Source organism: Gopherus flavomarginatus, chromosome 18, assembly GCF_025201925.1.
Source record: "Gopherus flavomarginatus isolate rGopFla2 chromosome 18, rGopFla2.mat.asm, whole genome shotgun sequence".
In the NCBI taxonomy this organism is placed as follows: domain Eukaryota; kingdom Metazoa; phylum Chordata; order Testudines; family Testudinidae; genus Gopherus; species Gopherus flavomarginatus.
In genome coordinates, this window is record NC_066634.1 from 18,762,974 (window position 1) to 18,776,040 (window position 13,067).

General features: G+C 47.3%; 1 protein-coding gene across 1 annotated transcript in view; it reads left to right on the forward strand.

The window, feature by feature from the left end:
• PPP1R37 (protein phosphatase 1 regulatory subunit 37) overlaps positions 1-13,067 on the forward strand; it is a 158,503-nt gene that overhangs the window by 114,325 nt on the left and 31,111 nt on the right. The window contains exons 8-9 of the mRNA XM_050927774.1: positions 7,937-8,049; positions 9,306-9,447. Coding sequence (XP_050783731.1) covers positions 7,937-8,049; positions 9,306-9,447 — 255 coding nt within the window. The remainder of the gene's footprint in view (positions 1-7,936; positions 8,050-9,305; positions 9,448-13,067) is intronic.

A 13,067-nucleotide genomic window follows, 5' to 3' on the forward strand; every position in this document is an offset into this window, starting at 1 on the left:
AGTTGCTGGGTGTGACTATGGGACTGCACTCCAGCTGTTAAGATGAAGGAATTATAGGCCTACATCTTTCTGTAGCTAATGTAAGCATGCAATATATTTTTGCTGAACAGATTTTCCAAAGCGTGAGAGTGGAATAAGAGACAGACAGCTTGAGGTTTCACAATAGAAAAATAATGGCCTTGTGATTTTTTTTTTCCCCCCAGACCCCTGTATCTGAACACTGTCTTAGGGTATGTCTACACTAACAGGATAATTCTGATTTTACAGAAACCGGTTTTTTAAAACAGATTGTGTAAAGTCGAGTGCACGCGGCCACACTAAGCACATTAATTCAGTGCTGTGCATCCATGTACCGAGGCTAGCGTCGATTTCTGGAGCATTGCATTGTGGGTAGCTATCCAATAGTTCCCGCAGTCTCCCCTGCCCATTGGAATTCTGGGTTGAGATCCCAATGCATGATGGTGCAAAAACAGTGTCGCGGGTGATTCTGGGTAAATGTCGTCACTCAATCCTTCCTCCGTGAAAGCAACAGCAGACAATCATTTAGCGCCCTCTTTCTCTGGATTGCCCTGGCAGATGCCATAGCATGGAAACCAGGGAGCCCGTTTAGCCTTTTGTCACTGTCACCGTATGTGTACTGAATGCTGCTGACAGACGCGGTACTGCAATGCTACACAGCAGCATTCATTTTGCCTTTGCAAGGTAGCAGAGATGATTACCAGCCCTATTGCATTGTCTGCTGTTTTGGAAATTGGCGATGTCGATTACTAGTCCTTTTGTACTGTCTGCTGCTTTGGAAATTGGCGATGATGGTTACCAGTCCTTTTGTACTGTCTGCTGCTGTCATGGGTGCTCCTGCCTGGCTTTGTTGAGGTTGGCCGGGGGCGCATGGACAAAAATGTGAATGACCTTCCCAGGTTATTCCCTTCATTATGTTTTGTCTAAAAATAGTCAGTCCTGCCTAGAATATGAGGCAAGTCTACTAGAGAACCAGAGAGCACGGCCGCTCCGGGTCAGAGCCCCAGAGATCCTGCAGAAATGATGAGCTGCATGCCATTCGAGAGGGTGCCCCTGAAACAGCCCCACCCGTTGCTTCCCTCCTCCCACACCCCTCCTGGGCTACTGTGGCAGTGTCCCCCCATTTGTGTGATGAAATAATAACGAATGCAGGAATAAGAAACACTGACTATTTAGTGAGATAAAATGAGGCAGAGGCAGCCTCCAGCTGCTATGATAGTCCAGGCAGTACAGAATCCTCATTAGACATGAAAGGGGGGGTGGGGAAAGAGGAGCTCAGCCTCCAGCTGCTATGATGAGGACGGTTACCAAGCCTATTGCACCATCTGCTTATCCAGGAGACAAAGCTTAAAGAAGGGAATGACGGGGAGTCATTCCCATTTTTACCCAGGTGCCCCTGGCCGACCTCACTGAGGCCAGCCAGGAGCACTCAAGGGATGATGAGGATGGTTTTCAACCCTTTTGTACCGGCTGCCATCAGGAAAGGAAGGGGAGGGGATGCTGCTGTTCAGCACTGCAGCACCACGTCTACCAGCAGCACGCAGTAGACATACGATGACAGTGGGGAAAAAAGGCGAGAAATGATTTTTTCTTCTTTTCTTTCACGGAGGGGAGGGGGGTAAATTGATGACATATACCCTGAACCACCCGGGACAATGTTTTTGACCCTTCAGGCATTGGGAGCTCAGCCAAGAGTGTAAATACTTTTCTGAGACTGTGGGATAGCTGGAGTCCTCAATCCCCCCTCCCTCCCTCCATGAGCGTCCATTTGATTCTTTGGCTTTCCGTTACACTTGTCACGCAGCACGGTGTTGAGTCCCTGCTGTGGCCTCTGTCTTATCATAGCCTGGAGATTTTTTTCAAATGCTTTGGCATTTTGTCTTCTGGAACGGAGCTCTGCTAGAACAGATTTGTCTCCCCATAAAGCGATCAGATCCAGTGTCTCCCATACACAGTCCATGCTGGTCAACGCTCCATGCTGGGCAAACAGGAAATGAAATTCAAAAGTTCGCGGGGCTTTTCCTGTCTACCTGGCCAGTGCATCAGAGCTCAGATTGCTGTTCAGAGCGGTCACAATGGTGCACTGTGGGATAGCACCCGGAGGCCAATACCGTTGAATTGCGGCCACACTAATCCTAATCTGACATGGCAATACCGATTTCAGCGCTACTCCCCTTGTCGGGGAGGAGTACAGATATCGGTATTAAGAGTCCTTTATATCGAAATAAAGGGCTTCGTTGAGTGGACGGGTGCAGGGTTAATTCAGTTTAATGCTGTTAAATTCAGTATAAACGGGTAGTGTAGACCAGGCCTTAGTGTAGGAATGTCCCAACTTCTACACGTGTACATTTGAACACACAGTTGTGAATCTTATCAGTATTTCTGGAGAAAAAACAAACATTTCATAGTTAGGCAGGGAAGCCAGGATACCAGTTTATCAGCAGCAAATCCATCTATCCTCTAAAATTCTTCTGCCAGTGTTTGTCCACATGGATTCTGCTCTTGGTGCACAGTGTCTCACATGTGAGATCGGACTGTTTTGGCCAGCAGCATTTACTGGGGCTGTACCTGGGCCCTAGATGTCCTCCTGCGCCCTGCCCTTGCCGTTTGAGAATACAAAGAACAGACTGGGCCCAACCATCCTTCAGTTCCTTCTTACCACCTGTGACAGTGAGAGACAACCCCTGCAGGGTCTGCCCACTTCTCTGTGCACTGCACTAGTTTAGATTGGAATGGTTGTTAGTCGTCTTGGCTGTTGACAGCGCACGCATAAATCTTTGTTTTAGTCAGGTTCTAGTTTTTGACTAAACACACATCCTAGTCTCTGCATACAGGGGCTCTAGCAAAGTGGCAGAAAGAAAACTTGGGATTTAAAACCTGTCCCTTATGTGAAGCTTCAGTGCCACATAGCAATGAGCACTCTGCCTATTATGTTTCAGAAAAGACATATTCCTGAGCAGTGTGTACCATATGTCAGTTCTTCTCTAAGCAAACTCAGAAAGGTAGAGAAGCCTGCTTAAAATTGTTCCTGTTGAAGCACTGTAGGTAAACCATCTTGGACACTGAAAGGAAGGACACAGAAAGATTTCTGTCTTCCGGTCACCCTCTCTGTGAGCGCCCTGGTAAGCTGAGATTCCACCCTGAGTTCCTGGACTACATCAATGAAGAGGCCCCAGTTATCTGCCTCCATTCCAGCTCCTATGTCCTCTGACAGGACAAGGGAAGAGCATCGCCAATGTAGAATAGGGGTATAGGTCACCCTACACAAGACTCATAAGTGACTTCTCTTGAGCTCGAGAGCTGAGAGGCAGCCAGTGGCCTGAGAAGGGTTTGTCTGGTGCCCCACTACTGACTGTTAGAGAATGGTGGCAGTACCCCCTAAACCTGTGGGCCATGTGTCTCTTGGCACGGATCCTGCGGTACCTGGTGTTTCTGCTCCAGCAACCTCGAAACAGTGTTCTTGGTACCTAATGTGTCATTACCGAGGACATATATGGTACAGAGTGTTTTTGCCTGTGGGCACAGTACAAGAGTTTCCTTTTCTTAAGAGGCTGAGGCTGATAATTAAACTGTCTACTACCAAATCATCGGTATGACAGGTCAGGGTGGTATCTCCAGTGCAGACTTTGCCCCCCTACCCAGTCATGATGATGCCACCTCTGGAAAAGGTGTCTTGGCTGTTGTACTTCTTTTGTTCATCCCCATGGGGCATGTAGGCACTCCTCCTTCCCTTCACACCTTTCTTCCCCTCCTTGGGTAACACAGGGTGGGTCAGGAAGAGACTCTGGGGAGGAATCTGTAAGGGACATCAAGAAATGACATAGGGCTTATAGGGAACATCCTTCCTGGGACCTGCCTCCCCTTATTTCCTACCCGAATGCCATACTCATATTAGCCTTGGTCCTGCTGGATACTCTGGGGTGCGCAGCTGTATTCAAGCAAGTTTTCATCATCGGCCCCCTCTAAGGTTAGGTCTAAACCTGTGTGGCCAGGTCAGCTAGTGCAGCTTTGGATCCTGGAAAGGTAGAAGAAAGCTGCCTCCTGTTGGTCATCTCAGGGAATTAGCTTCCAGCCTCCGGAGTGCCCTCTGTCAGCCAGCGTCTCACTTTGCTGCTTGCCCCCGTGTCCCTCCCGGACCCTGGGCGACCCTTTCACTGGGTGCTGCCCCCTGGCCGTACCCCCACTGTTTCTCCGGGGAACCCCCACCCACTAGCCCCACCTCACCTCAGTCTTAGGCTACTGCCAGTCACCAAATCGCCCCCGCACACCGAGGTAGACTGCAGAATAAGCCACTCATCATAGGCAAGGTTGGGTCTGGACCTACTGCCTCTACCTATTGTTGGGCTGCCCCTTTGCAACCGCAGGACTTGTCTTAGGCCCTCAGCTAGGCCTGCAGGTTTTCCAGGCTGGAGCTCCCCAGTTCCTCTAGCCTTCCCCGAATCCTGCTGCACTCCCAGTACCCTGCTCAGCTCTCTAGCAGTCAGGCCCTTCTCTCTCTCAAAGCAGAGAGAGACTGTTTGGGCTTCTGGCTTGCAGCCTCTTATAGGGACCAGCTGGGCCTGACTGGGGCATGGCCCCAGCTGTTATGCCCTTCCCCAGTCAGCCCAGGCTTTGCTTCACATCCTCAGCCCTCTCCTAGGGCTGGCTTTAACCCTTCCAGGGCTGGAGCAGGTGACCACCCTGCTACAGGAAGTGATTATGAACATCATCTGCAGTGGGGACAAGTAGTTTTCCCCCTTGTAATCTCTTTATCCTCTCGCAACAATCCTTCTATACTGCTTTCAGTCCGTGCCTTCAAGGCGTTCCAGGACCTTGTCAAGTGCATGGAAGAGACTCTAGATACGCCCCTGAAAGTAGTGCAGAAGTCTCTCAGGCTGCAAGATGTCCATGAGTTTTTCATGAATGGCAGGCTCACGATGCCTATAAATGAGAGGCTGTTGGAGCTTGCAGAAGACCTATGGCACATGTCAGTCTCCATCCCAATCACATCCAAGTGAGCTGACAGACGCTATTCCAAGGGATTTGAGTACTAGGGTTGCTTCTGGTATTGGCAGTCCAAGGGAGGTTGAAACATCAGATCCTAAGAGAGTAGACCTTTTCAGTGCAAAGTATATTCATCTGCCAGCCTTCAGCTGCACGTGCTTATTACCAAGCAGAAGTGAAACAAACTTTCTCAATATGTGGATGGGGTACCCCAGAAATAGCAAGAGGAGATAAAGACCCTTGTCTGATAGTCCACACATCCCCTATAGGCTATACTGGATGCACACCTTGGCTGCCTTGGTGGCCGTGAGAAGATCATCCTAGCTTCAGTTGTCACAAATTTCCAATAGAGGACCTTCCTTTTTAGGTCAATGAGATTTAATTGAAAGATAGGTGGGGCCTTTGATTCCTCCAAGAACTCTAGGACTACTCGGTGCTCCCTAGGCCCCCATATTCCAGGCCCAAGGACCAAGTAAGTGAGACCACAGGCTTCCTTCAGGCAGCATTCCTCTGCCCAACACTGTTACCAACCTCAAAGACCTTGGAGTTTCAGAGAAAGAGGTAGATGTTCTAGTGAGGTAGACGTTCTCTGCCTCTTCCTCTGTTAATGCACAATATCTCTCTTTCACTAGGCAGCAGGCTTGGCCTGTTGCTGGTGTCAAGAGCCTGGTAGAACCTCCAGAGGGAGCTCTTCTCTTCCTAGCCCTCCACCTTTCAGCCCCATAAGGGTCTACCTAGAATCAATATGTGCACATCACCATCCTACCTAGGGCCTTGCTCTGTTTTCCCATCATACAATGGTAAGGTTTCTTTAAAGGCCTTATTCATGGTTTTACCTTGCAGTTGAGGAGCCTCTTGCAACCGTCAGTGTAGTATTAGCAGGGTTGAGCACTTGACAACCTGTTCTTCTACAATTTATTTCTGGAGACTGCCTTTCTGGTAGCCATTCCATCAGCTCAAAGAGTAGGGGAGAGCCAGACGTTTGTGGTGGGTCCCATTTATGCAGTGTTTCGTAAGAACAGGGTCATTCTCAGGCCTCATCTCAACTTCTTGCAGTTGTTTGAGTTCTATGTGAATCATTTGATTCATCTCCTAGTTTTCTTCCCTAAGCTTGACTCGACTTCTGGGGAGACTAAACTTCACACCCTTAACAGGACAGGACATTCAGAAACCCACCCCAATTGTTGAGGTCTTTGCAGTAACTCATTTCCTCTTCTAAATTATCTGAGTAGGTTTCTGGCTGTATATAAGGACACGTTATGAGTAGGACTGTAAGAAAATCATGGGTCACAAGTTTTGTTGTGGAAACTGCAACAATCTCAACTTTTTGGCAACACCGCTCACTGTAATGTGGCTGGGTGTGTCTCAGTCATGATAGACCAATGACTAGGTCACACTTCAGTGAGAGGCATTGTGAGCTGGGGTGGCGGTGTCAAAGGAGGATGAGGCTGGGGACCCAGGCAGCTCAAGGCTAGCCTCTCTAGAGGGCTCACCATAGGTGGCGGGTATTTAGGGCTAGAGAGGGCTCAACCCTCTGAAATTTGAGCCACCCCAGTGCCAGTATGCAAAGCCTTGGCAGGCAGAGCTTGGTGCTGAAATGCCTGGCTGCCGAGCAGCAGGATGGGCAAGGAGAGTCCCCAGAGCCCAGTTGTGAGGTGAGTCCAGGTGAGGTGACTTTGGTGCAGTGGTGGTGAGCCTGTCCCTCCCGTGTTTTCAAGCAGAGCTGGGGCTGGTGGCATGAGAGGGGGAGTGAGGGGAGTGAGACAGTGGGAGGAGAAGAAAGGGGAAATGGGGCTGTGGAGGAAGGAGCCAAATATAGGCGCAGCCAGCTGCACTCACTGACATTGCCATACAGCTCCCTGTACTCCCAGTCCCCCACTCAACCACCTGCCATAGGTGCCTAAACCCTAATCCATCCCTGCTTAAACCCATCTACCCCCTTGGTACCACATCCCCCAGCAAATACATCCCCCCCCCCCAATAAACCTAAACCCCACAAAACCTCCTCTCGCCACAGGCTTCTCCCCACCACACCAACCCGCCACCCCTGTTGCACAGCCCCCCAAATATATGCTCCCATAAAACATCACCCTGCCAAAACACTTCTCCAACCCTCCTCCCCCTTCATGGCCCAGTCCCCACCTCCAAACACTCCCCCACCATTGCTCACCTTTTCCCCCATCATGGGCAGGCTCTAGTGAATGGGCCCAGGCAGGGGCTGGAGCTTGTGCCCTGACGGTGTTTCCCCCTCCCCCCTTCGCCCCCTAGCCTTTGGGATTCTCTGAGTTGGGGCTGGCTTTAGAGTGCCTATGCTTTTCCCCCATGCCCCCGTGAATTGGAGGAATTGTGGTGGGGGGCATCCAGCCCTTGCTGGATGGTAAAAGACATACTGCCAATTCAATGACTGTTAATGAAGAAATTGGTGATTTTGTATCTTTTATAAAGCTATACCAGAAATGTTCTCTACTGTACTTACATTCTGCTCTGTCCTAATATCAATCACAACCTACTTTAAAAACATACTATTTAAATTAATACATGATAATCAGAATTTGGATTTTGGATGTCTCCGTTTAAGTAATTTCTCTCCCTCATGAGAGGATAAAGATTTTATTTTTTTTAATAATTCTGTGTTGAGAGAAATTTTCATTGTTTCCACCTTGCTGCTTAAATTGAATGAGAAGTGTCTGCAGGCTGTTGCCTGTACCGTTCTTCTTATCCAGCACAGCATGTGAAGTTCTATTTTGTGGTTTACTGAGTAAGCCTGTGCAAAAGAAGGGATTAGATAAGACAAGAAGAGTGCTGTTAAAGCCTACAGTATCTGCGTGTTCACATCAGACTTTGCTGGCCTGTCACATCATGACTGTTGAAGTGCTGGCCTGTGAAATGCTGAAAGCAACCGAATAAATCCGCTCTAACTGATACTGTTTTATAGGCTTGGCATACATCTGTGAGGGCCTAAAGGAGCAACGGAAAGGACTGATCACTCTGGTTTTGTGGAATAACCAACTGACTCACACTGGCATGGCTTATATGGGGATGACACTGGTGAGTAGATTTCAGAGGGAGAAGATGAATGGCTTTTGAGTGATTCTCCTTTAGAGAGTAGTTTTGAGATCTAAACTGGGAGCCTATGGAAAGGAGAGGCAGATACAAACGGTCCAGTTTGTTTTTCTTATAGATGTGTGTTCTAGAGCCAGGCATAATTTGTTGTCCAGTAGCTCAATCAAGCCATTGACAACATACTCTTGCAGAGTGGGTGGATGCAATGTTCTTGTGCAACTGCACAAAGTGCATAGAAATGAAGAGAATTAATGCAGCATATTGGAGGGGTCAGGGCAAGCAGTCTGTCAGAGGAAAAAGACATCTGTCAGGCTGGAGAGGCAGCATTTGCAAGGGATCCAGGAATACAAGGAGAATGAAAAACAGGACCTCTTACAGTAAAAGGCAGGATGAAAGAGCACTATTTAGCTGCTATATGTCCTCCGCTATTCACCCCAACCCTGTTGGTATGTTCTCCTTAGTAGCAGCAGGCCTAGCTCTTCCTGCTCTGAGCCCCACCTTTTCGCTTTCTCTTTCCTGCCTGCCTGGGTTATCTTTTCTTATGTTTTCTCTCTGCTAGTAATGTCTCTCATTTTTCCTTCTCCTTTGCTTATCCTTCTGCTTCCTTCTCTCCTACCATCTCCCCTCACTCCTCTGCCACCCTTTTTGACTCTCCGTTCTACCCACTCCTCCACAGTGGAGATCCAGTGCCCACTTCTGATGCAAGGAAGGTGAGAACTGTGGCTTTCAGCCTAGGCTGGGTCAGTAGCCATCAGCAGGTAGTTGTGGTGTGGCTAAGTTACCTTGTAGATTTCCCATGGCAGCACAAGCCTAGACAGTCCATGCTGGAAGAGCAGGCTCTAGCACTACTAGAGGATGTAGGTAGGGGAGGGAGTCAGCCTGTGACAGGCTAAAGGAGTGGATTGGTTGCTGAGGCACATGTGCTCTCTACCAGGCCAATGTCAATTTCACCAGCTCAGTAACCAAGGGCTCCTTTGCTCTGTGGGGATTGAAAAATAAAAAACCTGGACAAAACAGTAACGTCTGTAAAACTAGCAGCCCTGGAAATCAGTAGTATTCCGTATGCTTGGGAATACAGGGCCTCCCTAAGAAATTCCCATTTTGGACTTGGAAGGCCTAGGAGAGTCAGTTATTTCGCTATGGTTGGTAGGTGTTGATGTGGGTGAGGGTTATGACTCTTTTGCGCTGACATTCTATTGTAATGTACCTCTTTCACCTTATTTTTCTGCTTGTGTCCACAGCCTCATACGCAGAGTTTGGAAACCCTGAACCTTGGTCACAATCCCATTGGGAATGAAGGTGTTCGTAATCTGAAGAATGGACTCATTGGAAACCGCTCTGTGCTCCGATTAGGCTTGGCTTCTACTAAACTAACATGCGAGGGTAAAACAGACTTTCCGTATCTTCAGGGATTGTTATTTTCAGGATTAGCAATCATTGAAACCCCCAACACTTCTGTCATTACTGAGAATGCAGTTAACAATGACAATTACAGGAATAATGTCGTTCTTGTGATATCCTAGGATCATAGAATCATAGAAGATGAGGGTTGGAAGAGACCTCAGGAGGTCATCTAGTCCAACCCCCTGCTCAAAGCAGGACCACCCCAACTAAATCATCCCAGCCAGGGCTTTGTCAAGCTGGGCCTTAAAAACCTCTAAGGATGAAGATTCCACCACCTTCCTAGTGTTTCCTAATATCTGATGTAGACTTCCCCCATTGCAACTTGAGACCATTGCTCCTTGTTCTGTCATCTGCCACCACTGAGAACAGCCAAGCTCCATTCTCTTTGGAACCCCCCTTCAGGTAATTGAAGACTGCTATCAAATCCCCCCCCCCTCACTCTTGTCTTCCGCAGACTAAATAAGCCCAGTTCCCTCAGCCTCTCCTCGTAAATCATGTGCCCCAGCCCCCTAATAATTTTTGTTTCCCTCCACTGGACTCTTTTTCCAATTTGTTCACATCCTTTCTGTAGTGGGGGGCCCAAAACTGAACACAATACTCCAGCTGTGGTCTTACCAGTGCTGAATAGAGGGGCATAATCCCTTCCCTCAATCTGCTGGCAATGCTCCTACTAATGTAGCCCAATATGCCGTTAGCCTTCTTGGCCACAAGGGCACACTGCTGATTCATATCCAGCTTCTTGTCCATTGTAATCCCCAGGTCCTTTTCTGCAGAACTGCCGCCTAGCCAGTTGGTCCCCAGCCGGTAGCAGTGCATGGGATTCTTCCTTCCTAAATGCAGGACTCTGCACTTGTCCTTGTTGAACCTCATCAGATTTCTTTTGTGATCCACTGTAACCCCCAAATCCTTCTGAGCTGTACAGCCACCAAGCCAGTTATTCCCTATTTTGTAGTTGTGCATCTGATGTTTTCCTTCCTAAATATAATACTTTGAGAACATTAAAATGGCCATACTGTTAGACCAGTGGTCTGTCTAGCCCAGGGGTTCAGACTTTTGTACTTGTGACCCCTTTCACATACCAAGCCTCTGAGTGTGACCCCCTCCTTATACATTAAAAACACTCTTTTTATATATTTAACACTATTATAAATGCTGGAGGCAAAGCAGGCTTTGGAGTGGCGGCTGAGAGCTTGCGACCCCTCATGTAATAACCATGGGACCCCCTGTTTGAGAACCCCTGAATTCTAGCCCAGTATCCTCTCTCTGATAGTGGCCAGGGCCAGATGCTTCAGGGGGCATGAACAGAACATGGCAAATTCAAGTGGTCCATCCCCTGTCATCCAGTATCATCTTCAGGTTGTTAGAGGTTGAGGGACACCTGGAGCATGGGGTTGCTTCCCTGACCATCTCTGCTAATAGCCATTGATGGACCTGTCCTCCGTGAACTTACCTACTTCTTTTTTGAACACAGTTATAGTTTTGGCCTTCACAACATCCCCAGACAATGAGTTCTCATGTTGACTCTGAGTCATGGGAAGAAATACTTCCTTATGTTTGTTTTAAACCTGCTGCCTATTAATTTCATTGGGTGACCCTTAATTTAAATGATACTTCCCTATTAACTTTCTCCACACTAGTCATGATTTTATAAACCTCTATCATATCCCCCCTTCATCATCTCTTTTGTAAACTGAACAGTCCCAGTCTTTTTAAACTCTCCTCATACAAAAGTTGTTCCATATCCCTCGTCGATTTTTGTTGCCCTTCTCTGCACCTTTCCAGTTTTGAAATATCTTTTTTGAGATAGAGTGACTGGAACTACGCATGCAGTATTCAAAGTGTGGGTGTATCAGGTACTGGCATGATATTTTGTTTTACTATCTATCCCTTTCCTCGTGGTTCCCTAATACTGTTGGCTTTTGGGGCTTCCACTGCACATTAATCGGATAATTTTCAGAGAACTGTCAACAATGATTCCATGACACTTTTTTTGAATGGTAGCAGCCAATTTAGACCCCACCATTTTGTATGTACAGATGGGAATATTTTTTCCATTGTGAATTACTTTGCACTTACCAACGTTGAGTTTTATGAGTCCATTTGTCACCTAGTCTGGTGAGATGCCTTTGTAACTCTTCAAAGTCTGCTTTGGACTTAACTATCCTGAGTAATTTTGTGTTGTGTGCAGATTTTGCCATCTCACTGTTCACCCCACTTTGCACTGGTCTTTACAGAATTTCACCTTGTTGATTTCAGACCAGTTCTCCTATTTGTCAAGTTTGTTGAATTCTCATCCTGTCCCCCAAAGCCCTTGAAACCCCTCTCTGCTTGATGTCATCCACAGATTTTATAAGCATCCTCTTCACTCCATTGTCTAAATAATTAATGAGAATTTTGCATAGTACCAGACCCAGGTGTGACGAAGTGGGGATTTTTCCTTATGTGCTAGCAATGCCGCTTCCACCTCCTCTTCCTGGTTAATGGTCTGTAGCAGATCCTCTGCAAAGATGTCACGCTTATTTTTTCCCCTTTTTATCTTTACCCAGAGACTTTGAGTTGTTCTGCCTTTTCACCTCCTGTGCAAGTGTATCTATTCTTGATGTATATATTGTACAAGTTCCCCATTCACCACAGAGTCTTTCAACCAAGCTAGGACCTGAAGCTTTCAGTGGAGAAAACCAGAAAAAACTTTCTTTGGATTGGAGGGGACTTTTTCAGGCATTCTGTGTACCCAAATGCAACGTTTTGTCTTTGCTAGTCCCTTTAAAAAAAACCCTTGGTTTCAAGTGCTCAAAACTTTCCTAACTCTTTTGTCCTGGTCTGTGAATATTGGAGATTTTTTTGGAAATTTGACCGAAGTCCTTCTGGTCATGTGTAAGGTAGGAGAGTGTGGGGAAAATACAGTATTTCAACTGTTAAAAAAAAAAAATGTTTTTAGTTGGGAGGATAGAACAAAATTTCCTGAATTCCTTTGGCCTAGAAATTTGGCAGATATATCTTCCTTGAGGTATAGTGCTTGTTTTGCTAATAACACTAACAAATATTAATTTGCATGTTTTCTTTACCACATACAATCTGGCCTGGCGCTTTCGTACTTTAACGAATCTTGTGATCATTGGGCAGTTCACTCAAGGTCTGCTCTGCTGGCTGTCTGCACAGAGCTGGGGCAGCACACAGGGAAAACACATGTGCAGCCAAACTTCTAACCATAACTGTTTTATGCCTTTCCTCTGATGCCTCTCATTCTCAAGGTGATAAGTTCAAGCAGAACAAGGCCAGAGTCATTCTGATAGCCCCGACGTGGTTGAGACAAGTGCTTTCCCTTACTGTTCCACCATGCTCTCTATTCTCTGATAGATCTTCCAGCTGTCTGTTAATTCCTCTCTCAGGATGTCGGACCCCTGACACATCCCAGCTTGGGCGTTCTTTGCCTCAAGTCATGGTACCTGAATGGGTCTCAGGACTAGAGTCCTCTTGATCTGCGGAGGTGCAACATGTGCTATTAAATAGTAGAAAAGTTTCCACCAGAACTTACCTCCAGAACTGGACAAGATTTGGCCACTGGTATGAACTTCACAGTTCTGCTTCTGAATCTGCCC